The 15,112-nt window shown below is 47.8% G+C and overlaps 1 protein-coding gene across 7 annotated transcripts; it reads right to left on the reverse strand.

Annotated features, from left to right (window-relative positions):
* Nucleotides 1-1,409: 1,409 nt before the first annotated feature.
* On the reverse strand, nucleotides 1,410-14,178 carry SLITRK2 (SLIT and NTRK like family member 2). Of its 7 annotated transcripts, XR_011486025.1 has the most exons (6): nucleotides 12,985-13,357; nucleotides 9,208-9,261; nucleotides 8,914-9,100; nucleotides 5,742-8,684; nucleotides 4,934-5,003; nucleotides 1,410-4,803 (listed from the first exon to the last, which is right to left on the reverse strand). XR_011486025.1 is itself a non-coding variant. In XM_070462667.1 (4 exons), exon 4 carries the CDS (start codon nucleotides 8,639-8,641, stop codon nucleotides 6,107-6,109), a length of 2,535 nt encoding a protein of 844 aa, XP_070318768.1. In that variant the 5' UTR covers nucleotides 8,642-8,684; nucleotides 8,914-9,100; nucleotides 9,208-9,261; nucleotides 13,364-14,178; the 3' UTR covers nucleotides 5,093-6,106. The 7 variants fall into 7 exon arrangements, 6 of the variants coding, with proteins under 6 accessions (XP_070318768.1, XP_070318770.1, XP_070318767.1 ...); XM_070462667.1 differs by lacking the exons at nucleotides 1,410-4,803; nucleotides 4,934-5,003; nucleotides 12,985-13,357 and adding an exon at nucleotides 13,364-14,178 and having other exon boundaries at nucleotides 5,093-8,684; XM_070462669.1 differs by lacking the exons at nucleotides 1,410-4,803; nucleotides 4,934-5,003 and having other exon boundaries at nucleotides 5,093-8,672.
* Nucleotides 14,179-15,112: the final 934 nt, after the last annotated feature.

Here is a 15,112-nt window from a genome sequence, read left to right on the forward strand (position 1 = left end):
AAATAATGGTTGAAAAATAAAATTAATAAAAATGACGTATAACTAATCACATACTGTTGCCCAGGGAAACATGGATCAGGTGCATTTCCAGACCCCATTCAGTAATGACATCTATTTTGATGGTCTTTTCCCAGGATCAACAGGCACATATGATTTGCTGTCTGATATGACATGTGTTCAGAATGGGGGGCTGTATATCCCTTTCATTCCCATTCCATTTCAACTCATTTTTCTTGTGGCTCAGCTGGTAAAAAATCCGCCTGCAATGTGGGAAAGCTGCATTCGATCCCTGGGTTGGGAAGATCACTTGGAGAAGGGAAAGGCTACCCACTCCAGTATTCTGGCCTGGAGAATTCCATGGACTATATAGTCCACGGGGTTGCAAAGAGTTGGACATGACTGAGCGGCTTTCACTTGTAAAGGATGAGATAATCTCGTACTAAGCACCAACTCTCATTCTTCATTAAAACACTCCAGAATGAGACTATTCTGATTGTTTTCACAGACTTGTGAAGGCCATATGAATAATCTGAATATATGGTGAAGACAGTAAATTAATAATCCAAAGAGGGGATAATTGCAAATCATCTTGTTCATCACACAAATCTCAAATCCTTTGTTATACATTTGTGGATGGAACATTACTTGGCAGATATATCCTGATATCCAACCAATGCAAATACCAAATAAGTCACTTTGCTATAGTATTGCCATGATTACAGTAACAAATGCATCTCTCTCTCTCGTTTTGACTCATCTTTGGGAATACAGTTATAACATCTTCTTTAATGAATTCATAATTTCTATTTCTTGGATTTGCATGCCAATCTTTCTCATTTTACAGATATAAAAGTATTAAATCACCTATGGTATTAGACAGAATTTTGTAATGAAAAACAGTTGGCTGTTGTGTGGGTTGGTGTGTGTGGTGAGGGCAGTGTGAAATCAGACTTTCAATTCCTAGAGAGATCTCTATTTGAATTGTTTTATTGTTCTTTCTAATTTTAATTTTTTAAGGCTGATACCAATGGGCATTCATGGAAAAGTATTAGTATGTTTTTAAAAGGACATTTACCCTTAATATGTAAATTCTAATCATACAAAGAAGACCTTAATTTGTAAATATTTGAACAGTATAGACCAAGGCAAAGAGAATACTTTGTCATCAACTCTTCTCAAGAGTTTAAAGAATTTTTCTAACTAATTCAAATGTTCATTTTTAGTCAATATTTATTAACTGAAAGCTAACTATAGCATAAAAGAATTTTATATAAAGTTTATCCAATAAAGCACAGTGTCATTTGATCACATTTTCAATATTTCACTTTCCCTATTAACAGCCCAAAATATGGCACTCATTTTTTTGAAACGATGTCACTATTTGGCACAGAAGTCTATTTACACAAGAGTGCATTTCATTTTCCATTTATTCCAGTAACTTGAGAACAATTATTTGCAACTAAATCTAACAGTATTTGTACAAGTACTTTCAAGCTAAAATACTGCTAAAAAATTCCAACACACATGCAGTTTAATATGTTTACATGATCACATATATTTATTATAAAACCTGTGACTCTAAGCACTTTTATAGGATGTGAATACAGTAGTCACTCTACCATCTAATGAATCATGGCCACGTCTCACAGAGAAGATGCTGCAGAGCAGAAGAGTCCTGTGGTCAATGGAGTTGAAATGGGTTGGCTACTCGGACTGTTCAGGAATGCTACTGCACCCTCAGAAAATTGCTTCATAGCTCCAGTCACACAAAACTGCAGTGGATTTTCAAGTATAAGCCCTTAGCAACCAAGTAACTGGTAGCACAAGCAGCACTGGCAAAACACACTCTTATTATGCAGGTGGGCTGTGTGTTAAGCAAAGTTGATCTTGAAACTCCAAACATACAAAGAAGATAAATTAGACAGATTATTTGTGTTATAAAATGGTTTTCTGATTTATAAAAGGATTAATTCACAAGTTTCCTCTAAATGGCAGCTCTCCTGATGCTTTTAAAATACAATTTAACTTACAAAACTTCAATTTATATGTGACTTTTTGCACAACCATTGTGGGAAGCAAAGTACACCTATATACAGTACTTACTTTTCTCTCAGGATTTAGGTGTCTTATTGTCTTTGTAAAAGACACTTAAGCCAAAATTTATATTTTAAGCCACTGAAATAGAAAGTCAATACTGCCTCTAAAACATGGATATTCCAAAATTATGTTTGTGATTTTTTGTTTTTACAATTTGGGGATTCATCTTTACAATGTACATCTTTAGATAGCAGAAGTATATAGCTATTTTCAGGCCATAATATTGGGCCCTATTCTGCAGAAACTTGTTTTTACTTTTGTGGGTGTTCTCCCTGTTTAGCTGTGTAACTCTCAAAAGATGTTAGTGGTGGTTACACAGTAGCTAGCCCATGATGTATCAGTGTTATACTTCACTGTACAGAATTATCTTCAAAAACTCAACTTCCTGCATTTCACTGCTGTCCCCACTGTTTTTTCAGGTGATGGTCATTCAGATAAAGTTCTCCTTTTTTAGTACTAAGCTCTCTGCAGGGTGTGGGGGTGAGGGGGTGGGCAGAGATCCTGACTACTGAATCTCTGCACCCCCTTAGCACACAGCACAGAGCCTGGCCCCTAGGAAGCAAGCACTCAATTACTTAGTGAATGAATGAAGAAATGGATTAGAATTGTGTAGAAGGATTCCTTCAGTCTAGCTTTCTGGAATGTGTACAGCCATAATGAATTTCTAGAGTCTGAGAAATCACAGAATGTCCCTCTTTTTCATTAGACACTTTTTGTAAAATCCATAGAATATTGAGCCCTTGATGAAATGAAAATATTTAGACAAATTAAATCACCTTAGAGGCCAGAGGATAAAGCAGAGGAAACTGAAGGGTCATTTCCTTACTCACCAACTGCTGGAGGGAAGTTAACAAGGCACACAGGCTGACCAAAGTCCAGAACCAAATTAGACTTTTGGCAATTGTGTCCAGACTGAGAAGTGGTGCTTTTGAGTGTTTTGATACAACCTTAGACACAGGTATATACAGAAACAGCAGAAGCAACTAATTAAGAGCTAGAATCAGAGGGAATTACCATTTGCCAGATATACAGATCTGTTTCAGGCAGGGCCAGGGGAGATCGCATTCTGCTGGCTGGAACCATTTCGCTGTGCTTGTGCTCATACCCATTACAAGCTGCATGTGAAATAAAAGTGAAATAGCAAAATCCAGCTGTAGGAGATAAACATAAAAATCCTAAAATAAAATATGTTTTAAAGCACTTGAGTGGATAAAGCAAAACAATACAATCAGTGGGGATGCTAATAAGTTAAAAAAACATAAAGTGTTTGTGATTGCTTTAAAAAATAAAGCTTCACAGTATATGGTGTTTTATGCCTTTAAATGAAATAGTCTGGACCACATTCAAACGATTTCATCTTAAAACCTAACACAAAATAAAGTACACATCTAAGAAGCATGAGAATTTAAAATTAAACCATAGTTATTAAGCAAAAGAGTTTATGAATCTGAGTTCTTCCAGGAGGCCGCTTTAAAATCATGTAACTAAATGAATAGTAAGCTATCTCTGCTTAAAATGAATGAATTAGTTTTTCTATGGAGACTAGTATTTTACAGAAATGACTTTATTTTCAGGAGAATACGAACATTGAAGTGGAATCACCACAGCAGTGGTTCTAGGCATAGAGTTTAAACCAAAAAACTCTCTTAATAGAAGATGGATGTTAATGTGCCTTCATAATAATTCCCTCAAATACCTACCTCAGTGTTCTATGTTTATCACTGCACCAAATGAGAGCAGACACGACAGACTCCTTGTAATTCTTATGTATATAAGAGGAGATGGTTTCCGGAAGCTATATCCAAGTTCAACTGGCAGATCACTCTTGCTCCTCTTCTATGAAATGTAAAATCTCTGGACATTAACCTTCCTGTAGATCATTTCAGCCCACCATTTTAAACTTCAATCTAATGGATTTAAATAAGAATTATGATCTCCAAAGAATGAACATGTAAGCTTGTCACTGTAGATGTTCGGAGATTTTAGGGTATTAAAGGCATTTATTTTCCTGAATGTCCTTTACATTTATATATACACAACTACCTTCTATTGTTAAAAAAATGATTTTGCACCAGTAGTTATTAATCCAAATAATTTGGATTTAAGTAATTTCTAATTGAAAGCCTATCATATCAATTGTTTATAGTGGCAGACAATAAACTGTTAGTCATTTTAAAGCTTTAAAAGTAAGTCATCAGGATCCACTTCAATCTCCACATGATAATAAAGGATTATTATGTGCAGTAACCTATTTATGAAAAGGAAACAGTGTGCTTCTTTCAGATGCCATCAATTGCTTTAATAAGGAACTGAAAAGCTCGACTACTTTATATGCAGATCACCACCCCAGTTGCATAAGGATTTACAATAGACAAAACAAAACTATTTTTTGTTGTAAAGAAGGGCTGTTTGTTTAAATCACACAATAATATTTGCATCTAAAAATTATGTACAGGCTAATAAGGCTTCATAAATGTTATGTAGACTTGGTTAGTTCAAATCATTTTAATTCTAACACCAAAACAAAAAGCTTGCTCAAGCCAAGGAAAAATTCAAGCAATACTCGCCTGAAGGCGGCAGGGGAAGAAAAGATGCCTATTTTCTCCATTTAGGCATTTATTAATTGCGTTGGAGACGCACAGGGTACATCATTTGATAGCTCCCTGTTAACGCTTCCATAAACTCAAGAGGTAAACGCTGCTTTCTCTGAAAATGGGAAAATTGAGATGGATTCTGAGTCTAACCTTTAATCCTAAAAGAAATAGCAAGTAACATATACATTTGTCTCTTTTGCCTTGAATTTGCAGAGAACTTACTTGGGACATTTAAATCTCACCTTTGAAGTCTTCCTTCAAGGTATTTAATGGCTGTATGTCTTTATTAAATGAGGTGTGTGGCGGCCTCTACTGGTGTGTGTATATAGAAAATGTTTCAATAGGCAGAAAAAATATTAATTTCAATTAAAAAGTTAGAAATACAGACTTTCATTTAAATATAAAAATATCTAATTTAATGCAGGAAAAATATATTACAAGTTGTGTAATGTACTCTTTAATTAGGAAAATAATCTAAAACACTGACCATGTTAGTGTAAAATAATGATTTACGGAAGGGCATTAATTGTTCAATTCACTCTGATATTGGGTTAAATATATTTTATTAATGAATTACTAATCCCAACTGAGGTGGTTTATTACCTCTAGTCCACTGTTAAATCCCCTTAGTTGACTTAAATAAAATCATTTAGAACAAACCCAAAGGAAAGGAAACATTTTCAGTTAAATCTATAAAGTCCTAGAACTAGAATCATTTGATGACAAGCTGGTTTCTATAACTCAAGCAAACTGTACGTTGACTTAATATAGCTGACATTTCAATCTATTTTACAGTGTTTTTAATTTCAAAAAATACAACACATTAAAATATGTTCAATTTATCAAAGCTAAAAGCAACATTTAAGTAATGTACTTAAAGTGCAAAGGCACTTTAACATGAAGAAGTGATGCCCAGTGGCTATGCTTGGTAACTGAAGTCCGAAATACCATATATCATTATTTACAAAAGAATTTATAGTCTCAAAAGATCTTTGGAGATCTTCTACAAAATACACTAAATATCCATTTTCATTTGAAAAGTTTGCTTACTGTTTCTTCATTCACTATAATCTCCTCTTCCCATTCCCACACTGGAAAAATAAAAGAAGAAAAAGGAAACACAGCCATAAACAAAGTATATGAAAAATTGCATTGTAGAAACATTCATGTTCATTGATTCCTAAGGAAAGAAGAGGAGGGGGGGGGAGGTGGGAGAGAGAGGAGAGCAAGAGAGAAATAATTTAAAGGAAAACTTGAAAAAGCAGTATCATTGCTTCACCCCATCCCCCAAACATCTTCAAAGTCCCCCACTGAGGCTGAGAAAGGGAGAACAGACACACACTAAAGCAAATGCCCAGCTTCCAAGAGTTTGGAGCAGCATCCTTTGATGCCAGAGGGTTGTCAATGATTTCCCTTCACAGCTGACTGATTGCAGTTTGTTTTTCCAGAACTTCGAGGTAGTCTGGTTCTGATTGCGGCTTAGCTTGCAGTAAAGGGTGGTCTGCTTTGGACTGCCCCACAAAGCATTTCCTGGGAGTTCCATATAAAACGGTTTTATTGATTCTGTCTTGGTTTTGGCGTCGAGATTCATAGGAAGGGGTGAACTGCCTTTTAGGTAAGGTACAAAAGTTATAGTGGACGAGTCCCGCACTGGGCAGCTCCTTGACCCGCTCAGCGATATTCTGATACAGCAGCTCGGGCTCTCTCGGGGCCTGCTTTTCCAGCAGCTCCGTGGCACTGATAGTGTAAGCAAGCGTGGCTGGCTCTTCTTTCTTCTCCTCCAGGTTGCTGTAACTGAATTCTTGGAGATTTCGGTAATAGGCCACCGGGTCTCCTTCCTTTTGCATGTAGATGGGGTTTTGGCACATCTGGCCCACAGGTGGAGGGATGTAGTTATAGACGTGGCCGTCTGCTTTATCCTGGGTCTCGGTGTTGTAAGAGCCGTACTGTAACTGGAAGGAACTTACATCTAAGTTGTTGGCACTCCTAGGAACACTGGGCACCCCCTTCCGGCGTTTCAGGACAAAGACAAATAAGCCAGCGCCAAAACAGACAGATAAGATAAAGACAACCAGCAATCCTAAAATTAGGACGGAAAGTGGAACTTCCGTGTGCAGTTCAGGGTAAGAACTGGGAGACACACTGAGTGAGCGAGGTGTGTCTGTGTTGTGATTCATTGACAAAACGGTTCCATCTGACAAGTTCGGACCGTCTGGACAGATCGCCTCCCTCCCCAGAAACTTCAGGATCTCCCCGGCGTGTTTCGCGGGAGATTCACAGGTCACCTCGTTGATGATGACAGGGGAATTGGCATGCTCTGTCCAGTCCTTCAGTCCCATAATGTCACAGGTGCAGTCCCAGGGATTCTCTTGGAGATCAATCTGGATAAAAGCGGGAAGCTGATCTAGAACTCCTTTCACTGGCAGGTGAGAAAAATGGTTGTTTCTCAGATTCAGCCTGGTGAGGGCCGTGCCCCCAAATATGTTATCAGGCAGGGACCGCAGCAGGTTGTTATTCAGAAACAGCAGCTGTAGGTTAATCAAAGCATCAAAGGTCAGCGGCTTAATTTCCTTAATGACATTATACTCTAAATAGAGATACTGCAAGCTCTGCAGCCCATCAAACATAGCTGGAAACAGCACTTCAAGGTAATTGCCGTTTAGATAAAGTCTGCGTAAACTGGTCAGGTTTGTGAAGGCACCTTCCTGAATGACTGCAATCCTATTGTTGCCTAGATGCAGCAGATCCAAAGAACTGTATTCTAAGAGGTCGTTCTTATAGACCGTTTGAAGATAGTTCCCTGTCAGGTAGAGTTTCTTTGGACTGGTGGGTTTGGGCTGCAGGTCGGAGATGTTGGTGAACTTCCGTTCTTGGCAGTTGACGTTCAGCCCATTGTCGGAGCTCTGAGAGGTGCAGACGCAGCTGCTGGGGCAGGTGAGGGGCACCGGGGACTTGGTCTGGTACACCATGATGGGGCCAAAGCTCTGCCTGTCCTTCGACACTGTGACCCGGGGGGTGGGACGGTTTCTCATTTTGGGTGGCCGGCTGGCTTTTGGAGCCCGGGTCGGGTTGAGAGCAGGATTCAGGGTAGGTGACAGCCTCGGGATGTGTGTGTCGGCGTGGCTGCCCCTCTGAGCCGAGTCGCCGGTACTTTTTCTGGGGCAGAGGTCTTGCCTGGTCAGCTGGGTGACATCTTTGCCGTGCAAGCGGAAGGGGGTTTCACAGACAATCTCCCCCACGAAAACGGTGATGGTGTCCAGCCAAGCCTTGAGCGGAAGTAAGTCGCATGTGCAGTTCCAGGGGTTCTCCTCCAGCTGGATCTCCATGATGCCCCCAATGTGCTCGAGGACTCCTGCAAAAGGCATCAGTTTCAGCCGGTTCCCGCGCAGGTCTAGGTGGGTCAGCAGGACAAAGCGGAACACATTGCTGGGCAGCGACAGCAGGAGGTTGTCGTTCAGGATGAGCACTTTGAGCTTGTTCAGCTTGCTGAAGGCCCCCGCCTCGATGGCGCTGATGTAATTGTAGTCGGCCTGCAGGTACTCCAGGCTCTCTAGGCCCAGGAAGGTGTCCTCCCTCAGCACCTCGAGCTTGTTGTTGTTGAGGTGCAGCCTCTTCAGGGTCTTCAGCCCGCTGAACGCCCCGGTGCGGATCTCCTGCAGCCCGTTGTTGCCCAGGTGGAGAGTCACCGCGTTGGAGTAGTTGACAAACTCGTTGGGGTACAGTCTGGTCAGGAGATTGCCATTGAGGAAGAGCTGATAGATTCGGTACTGGGGGGGCTGGAGCAGGCTGACCGTTGTAAATCCTTTGTTTTCGCAGTTAATATTCAGGACGTTCTCCTTCTCTTCGCACAGGCAGCGGATCTTGCAAATGTCTTTGGCAGTTTTGCGACTCTCTGTCTCTAAGATCCCGGCCACGGTTAACACGCTGAGGAACCAGACGCCGCTCAGCATCTTTAGGCGCCGTCGGGGTCAGCTCAGGTACCTACAGGCAAACCTTGGGCGGGGGGCGAGAGAGAGCGGGAGGCGGGGGAGAAAGAAACACGGAGGCCCGATTAAAATGGCAAAGCGAGGGGGCGGCGTGGGAGGGAGGAAGACGGCGGGGAGTGGGCAGCGTGGCAGAATGATATCACTGCGTTTTTTCCCCAGCGGTTTCTGCTCTCCTCCCCTCCCCACCCCACCCCCGGCCCTCCCACCCACGCGTCCCGGCACCCACATGCTTGCACCTGATTTCCCGGCGGGTCGCAGCCAGCCGCGGAGTCATTAGTAACCGAGTTGTCCTACTAAATCCAGCCCATCGCCTCCTCCTCCGCCCCTGGGGGATATCTTGAAGCGATCTCGGGCGGCTTGCCCGTCCTGGGCTCACAGCAGAAATTGCTTTACTCTTTTTTTTTTGTTGTTTTGTTTTTTTAACTGCGCAAAAAGGGGGTGGGAAAATCAGGGGACTGGAGGCAGGGGGAGGGGAGAGGGTGGACGAGCAAAGACTGCGTGGGGTGCTGGAGGGGGGGTCGGTTACTCACGCATCAGGAGAAGACGGGACCCCTCTCCTCTGCAGTCCGCCGGTAGTTTAGCATCTTCAGAAAGAGAGGGAGAGCAAGGTAAAAGGGGACGCCGCTGCTTCCGGAGGGATGCTCTGCTTTCTGCCGGTTGATTTAAATTTTGCTGGGGGGGGGGGGAGGGGTGTGCGCACGAATTCGGAATCCGGCAGGCGGCGGGAGAGACCGAGGACTCTCGGAGCGGCGGGCAGCTGAGTCCCCCGGGGATCCCGGGGGGTGCGACTGCGCGCGGAGCTGGCGAAGCCTGCCGGCCCGGTCGGCTGGCGACAGCGACGGCCGAGCTCGGGCGCGCACTTCCAGTCCCGCGGCAGTGGCAGCAGTGCGCCTGGCAGTTTGAATTTGAGAGGCTTTGCGGGTTCCCCGGGACAGGGCTGGGGTGACGTCACGGGGGAGGGGGCAGGCCGGGGAGCGAGGGCGCGCGGCGGGGGAGGGAGGGGCAGACGCTTCCCTTCCCCGCGAGTGGCTTCGCCAAGCTCGAATCCCGGCTGCGTCAGTTGCTGCTGAACTCCTCCACCTCCAGCCCGGCGGGCGGCGGGTGGCTGGCGGAGCTCCTGGAAAGGGGGTTCTCCAGGAGCGGCCCCGCTATGGGGTTGGCACCGCCAGGACGCCTCAGGCCCTTCCGAGTGGTTTCTCCCACCTGCCCCTCCCTCCTGGCCCTTCCACTGGGACTGGTGGGGAGGATGTTGGTGTCTCACTCCAGATTCCGGAGCAGGGGTTCCATCTTCCGTGTGTGCGAAATCTTCCGTGTGTGTGTGCCTCTTTGCTGTGTATGTCAGATCTTCCGTGTGTGTGTGTGAAATTTTCCGTGTGTGTGTGCGCGCGCGCGCTCGCGCGCCTCTTCGCTACAGGACTGAGCCGGCCTGCCAGCCTCCTAGCTGAGATGCTTTTGGTGCGGAGAGCGGGCTCTGTGTGCACCAGTGTGCCTGTGTGGGAGGACGAGGAGTTCTCCCGGGGCTTCTATGCTTTGCATTTAGAGCTTTGTTTCAGTGCGCAGAGAATTGCTTTCTGGGTGGTGACTGGCCAGATATTTGCCTGGATTCTGACAGCCAGCCCAACGTTAGCCTATAGACTGAGCTAAACAACAACAAAACCCTTCTCCCCCTGAGGTTTATACTTAGCCAGATAATGAGGTTTAAACGTGTACTCTTAGCCTGAAGGAAGGAGAAGAGAGGTGGGTGTCAGGCACTGCCAGGCTGCGCCTTAGCGGGGAGTGCAGTTCACAAGGGTACAGAGCCCTCCAGGCTGCAGGGGCCGGGGACCCAGGGGAACAGAAGCCACCGATGCAGGAAGACTGGCTTCTGAGAAAGAAGAGGGATGACCCGAGTCCTGGCCTGAGACTCAGGAAACCTGGCCTCCGGTCCAGTTTTGTTGCCAGGTGTGTCTCTTTGTTTCTGGATCTTCCTGTCCCCACTGGCACAAGGGGGTGGACTATTCCACCCCTTCCAGGTCTGATAATCAACTGCATTCAGATAGCCTTTCCTCATGAATATTATTGGCCAGGTGTTGGCTTTTTGCCTTCAGTATCTCATTTTCCCCTAATTATCTTAAGGTCCCCTGGACTTTTAAGTTGCCCAGTTGGAGTCCATTTACAAAATGGGAATGTCTGCCCATGGCCCAGAAGGGCCAGGGGCTGCCTCTGGCGGGAATGGGGGGGATGAGGCAGCAAAAGTAATGAATGGAAGAGAATGGGAAGAGTTGACCAAGCGAGGACGTGCCAGTCCAGCCAGACACTTCAGCTGATTCTTCCCTGCCTCCTGGGCCCTGCCTGCCACAGTCCACACAGGGTCCCATGGGTGGGCCAAGGGTGGCAGAGAGGCACTGGCAGAGGTGATAAACCTGCAGAGAACAGCAAGCCCCCTGCCTCTCCCCTCCTCCTTTCCTGTGAAGCTGAGGTCCTAGAATTGTCCCACCCAAACAAGTTCTTCCCTCCCCAAGAAGGGCTGGCTAGTTTATAAACAGCTCTCAAGCAACCTGTGGCTTTGGCCAGTCTCCTCCACAATTGGTCGTAGGCCGCCTTCTTTCCCCTCCTTTTCCTTTGGGGAAGAGCCCATCCCCATCCAGTAATTCTGGCTTTACCTTGGGCAACACCGTTTCCTTCTGGGCCTTCGAATTTCCCTTTTCTCTGCTAAAGGGCAACAGTAGAGGAACTGCCCCAAAGGGGTAGGACTTAGCCTCCCACCCACCCTGGCAACTACATCATTAGATGCCAGTGGAATGGTGCAGTGCCAGCACGATTAAACTGCCTTCCAGTGTGGAGGGGCATTTCTTTCTACATATTTCCAAATGTTATATATACAGAGTTCCTAGAGAGAGATGGTTTATTCAGTCATTCATATAACAACCATTTATTAATTAGGTTAATATTTCACTGAAGTAGAAGCCAACATGAGAGCTGGACAATACCTTTGCAATCAGATTCATTTTCTAGATGAGGACATTTCCTCAACCAGGGGAAGTGCTGACTTGCTTAAGTTCAAGAATCTATAAAATTAGAAACAGAACCCAGGGATTCTGAGTCCCAGGCCAGCAGTTCTCCAAAAACTCACTCCTGCTTACCGTGAATTGGTGGTGGTGGTGGTGTTTTACTGAAATGTGTTCTTAAAAACAAAAATTTTTTAAGTGAAATACAAAATATGAGTTTTAGTTTTCAAAGATCGTAATTTCCTGCAGGACACGGATGACTCTGTCAATACTGTTTTAGGACAGCATCTACTAGGAATTAGGGCGGGGGTTCGTCAATGGATGACGGAGGCGGTTGAAATCCTCGACACCACAGGGCGAGGGAGACGGCGCGGTAGGCTGCCTGGGGGAGCGGCACTGGGGACCCCGCGGGGGCGGCAGCGGTCCCCTCAGACGCGGGTCGGTGGACCCTCCCACCACTGCCGCGTCTCCCGGCGGTCCCCGGGCTGCTGCAGCCGCTTCCCCAAACACAGTGATGGGGAAAAAAATCGGCCTCCACGCCGGAAAGCACTTTAAGGAAGTTTCCTTCGGCCCCGCGAGTCGGGAAGCGCCGCCGCGGCTCCCCGCCGGGGACAGCGGCTCCCGGGGCGGTGGAAAGGGGCCAAGTGAACGCGGAGCACGCGGGAGGCAGAGGCGGACGCTAAAATCGGGCAAACGCTCCCAGTCCCCGCGTGGGCGACGAATGGAGAAACTGGGACTCCGCCGCCTCGGTCTCCTTCGCATCTTCCCAAGTGAAGCGGGGCTCGGGTCTCCGGGGCCGCCTGCCGCAAGTGCGGGCGGGCGCGCAGCTCCCCTCCGCCCCGCCCGCCAGGGGGTTCACGGAGCCCGGCCGACCCGGGGAGGGGGCTTCCACCGCCCGCCCGCCAGCAGCCTTCAGCCCCCGCTCCGCCTCCCCCGGCCCAGCCTTTCCCGAGAGCTCTTCTGGGAACCCAGGAATCCGGCGAGTCCCGCGAGGCCAGGACCCGGGCCCGACCGCTCGCGCAGACCCCTCCTGCTCACGCGCCTCCATCGCCGCGACGGCCGCTCGCGCCCCGCCGCCCCCTTCCTGGACCCGGGTCGCCGCGTCCTCCGCCCGAGCGGTGCCCGCGCGACACCCGGAGCCGGACCACGCCCGCCCGCGCGGACGGACGGTCCCGGGGCCGGGCAGCCGGAGCGGGGGCGGCCGGCCACCCTCGCGCGGTCCCCGGCGGATCGCGCCGTCTTTCCCCGCCCGTTCCCTCCGCCGGAGGAGCCGGCTGGCCGGCCGCGTCGCCGCGGCATCCCCGAGTGCTCAGAACTTACCCGGCGAACGCGCCGCCCGGAGCTTCCCCCGGAGGCGCCCCCGGCATCCGCGAGCCGGGGAGGCGCGGGAGGCGGCGCGGCCTCAGCCCGGCGCGGCCCGGGAGCAAAGGCTTCGCGGCGAGCGCGGGCGGCGCCCCCAAGGGCAGGCAGATCCCCACTGGAGCGGCTCGCCGCCGGGCAGCGCTACCGGCAGGAAGGAGGGAGGGAACCGGGAGGGAGGCGGGGAGGAGGCGGGAGGGGGAGGAGGCAGGCGAGGTGGAGGGCGGGCTGGCGGACCCCCGCCCGCGCTTATCAATCACCCCGCAGATCAGATGTCCCTGCGCTGCACCCCGGCGGCGATGGACAGGCCCACAAACGAGCCTGGCTCGGCTTCTCTGACCTGTGCCGCGGAGCCCGGCTCCCGCCTCCCGGCGGCCCCTCTCGTCTGGAAATCTGCCCAGTCCCTGCAGCTTCCACCGGGAGCTGCGGCGCGGACACGGTCAAGTGATATCAGGATGGCACGGGGTCCGGACCGTAGGCGAGGGGACACTGAGACCTCAGGGTGGAAGTTATGGACAAGTGAAAGCGGCCAGCTCTCCGAGCCGGCACCGTCCGGGACGGCCGCCCCCTTAACTAGTGAGCGCCCGGGGCTCGCAGCTCGCGGGTAGATGTGTAAGGACACCCAACGAGGCAGTCAACACGGCATTTCCATATAACGTGGAGCCGGGCGACACCAGCGTCCGCCAAAGCCAGTCTTTCGCCACGGCCCAATACCTGGTTCCGTTTGATTCTTTTCATTCTTCACGAGGTTGCCTGGGTCGACTGGCGCGGACTCGGGGCCACCCGCCTTTCGGCTTTCTCCTTTCTTTCGGCTCTGATTAGTAGTCCAGGTGGTTGTGTTTTGATCACGGGAAGGTGCTATAGTTGAGGGTCTTGGTAGCTCCAGAGGAAAGTGCGCCAAAGCCCAGAGCGTTGCGTTTCCCTGCACACCCGCTTTCCCTGGGTCTCCGGAAGAAAGTTGCGATTGTATTCATTGAAGACGCGAGCAGGTAGTAGATGCAATGGCACGGAGACTTTACCCCCTCAGTCCTGGAGGAGAGCAGCCTTAAGGAGAGTCATCACTGTCCCCTCTCCTTTTTATTCCCTCTCTACAGAGTCTGTAAAACCCCAGTTCTTCAGAAATCCACTCGCTTGGTGGCAGAGAAGGAGAGCTGAGGGGAGGAGGATGCAACATTAGAGCAAAAACTAGTTCTGGGCTAATGAATCTGCACTGCAATTTGTCTGTTTCAGGGTTATTTCCTGTACGTTTAAACCACGTTCTCCCGGCACAAACTTCCATTTCATTCTTGTCCTTACCCTGGGGAATCTTTTGTGCTTCTTCCTTCTCTTCTAGGCTTTCTTTTCTTAATGGTTTTCTAAGCAGACCACTCTGGGCCTCTTTAATAGAAAATTACTGATTATCTTATGCACGTAGGCAGACTTTATTTTAGTAATAGTCCAGATAATTTTCTCTTATATCTCTGAGGTTTTAAGGAGCATTACTGTTCCTTTTGACTTCAGTCCTGAGAAAGCCTTTTTGAAATTCCCCTGCCATTCAGACAAGCAGTTTCAGAATAACAGAGTTCTCACATATGCACATGGGCAGGCTATTTACAGTTACATATTCAGAAACATTGCTTTTCTTTAATACCCTTATTCATGTAAAACCTGTTCACTATGACTATAGCAGCAGCCTGAACTCATTATATTATTCCTGAGAACAGTTAATATAATTTCTTCTTCTGTCTTTACCTCATTTCCGACGGTGTCACCTTTTTGTGTAGTCATTTAATGGGGGCTATAAACAACTACAAGGCACAGAGCTGAGGGGCTATTCAAAGGCAGAAATAATGACACATTCATGCTGGAAAAAAAAAAAAGACAGTTTACTGAGAAGAGTGGTGTGTCCCTCGCCACAAGGGACCCACACAAAAGCCATAACATATACAGATGAGATGAGGAACATGCTATTTTATTTTGGTCCAGTAGAAAATTGTAAAATGGGCATGCATCCATTTTAATCAGCCATGTAAGCAAGTCTAATATCTTTATCAGCCTTCAGAAAAGCACTTAGCAGCCTGCCTTTCTGCACAAGACCACACTGACAGTA

The sequence above is a fragment of the Odocoileus virginianus genome, unplaced genomic scaffold, assembly GCF_023699985.2.
Source record: "Odocoileus virginianus isolate 20LAN1187 ecotype Illinois unplaced genomic scaffold, Ovbor_1.2 Unplaced_Scaffold_7, whole genome shotgun sequence".
In the NCBI taxonomy this organism is placed as follows: Eukaryota; Metazoa; Chordata; class Mammalia; order Artiodactyla; family Cervidae; genus Odocoileus; species Odocoileus virginianus.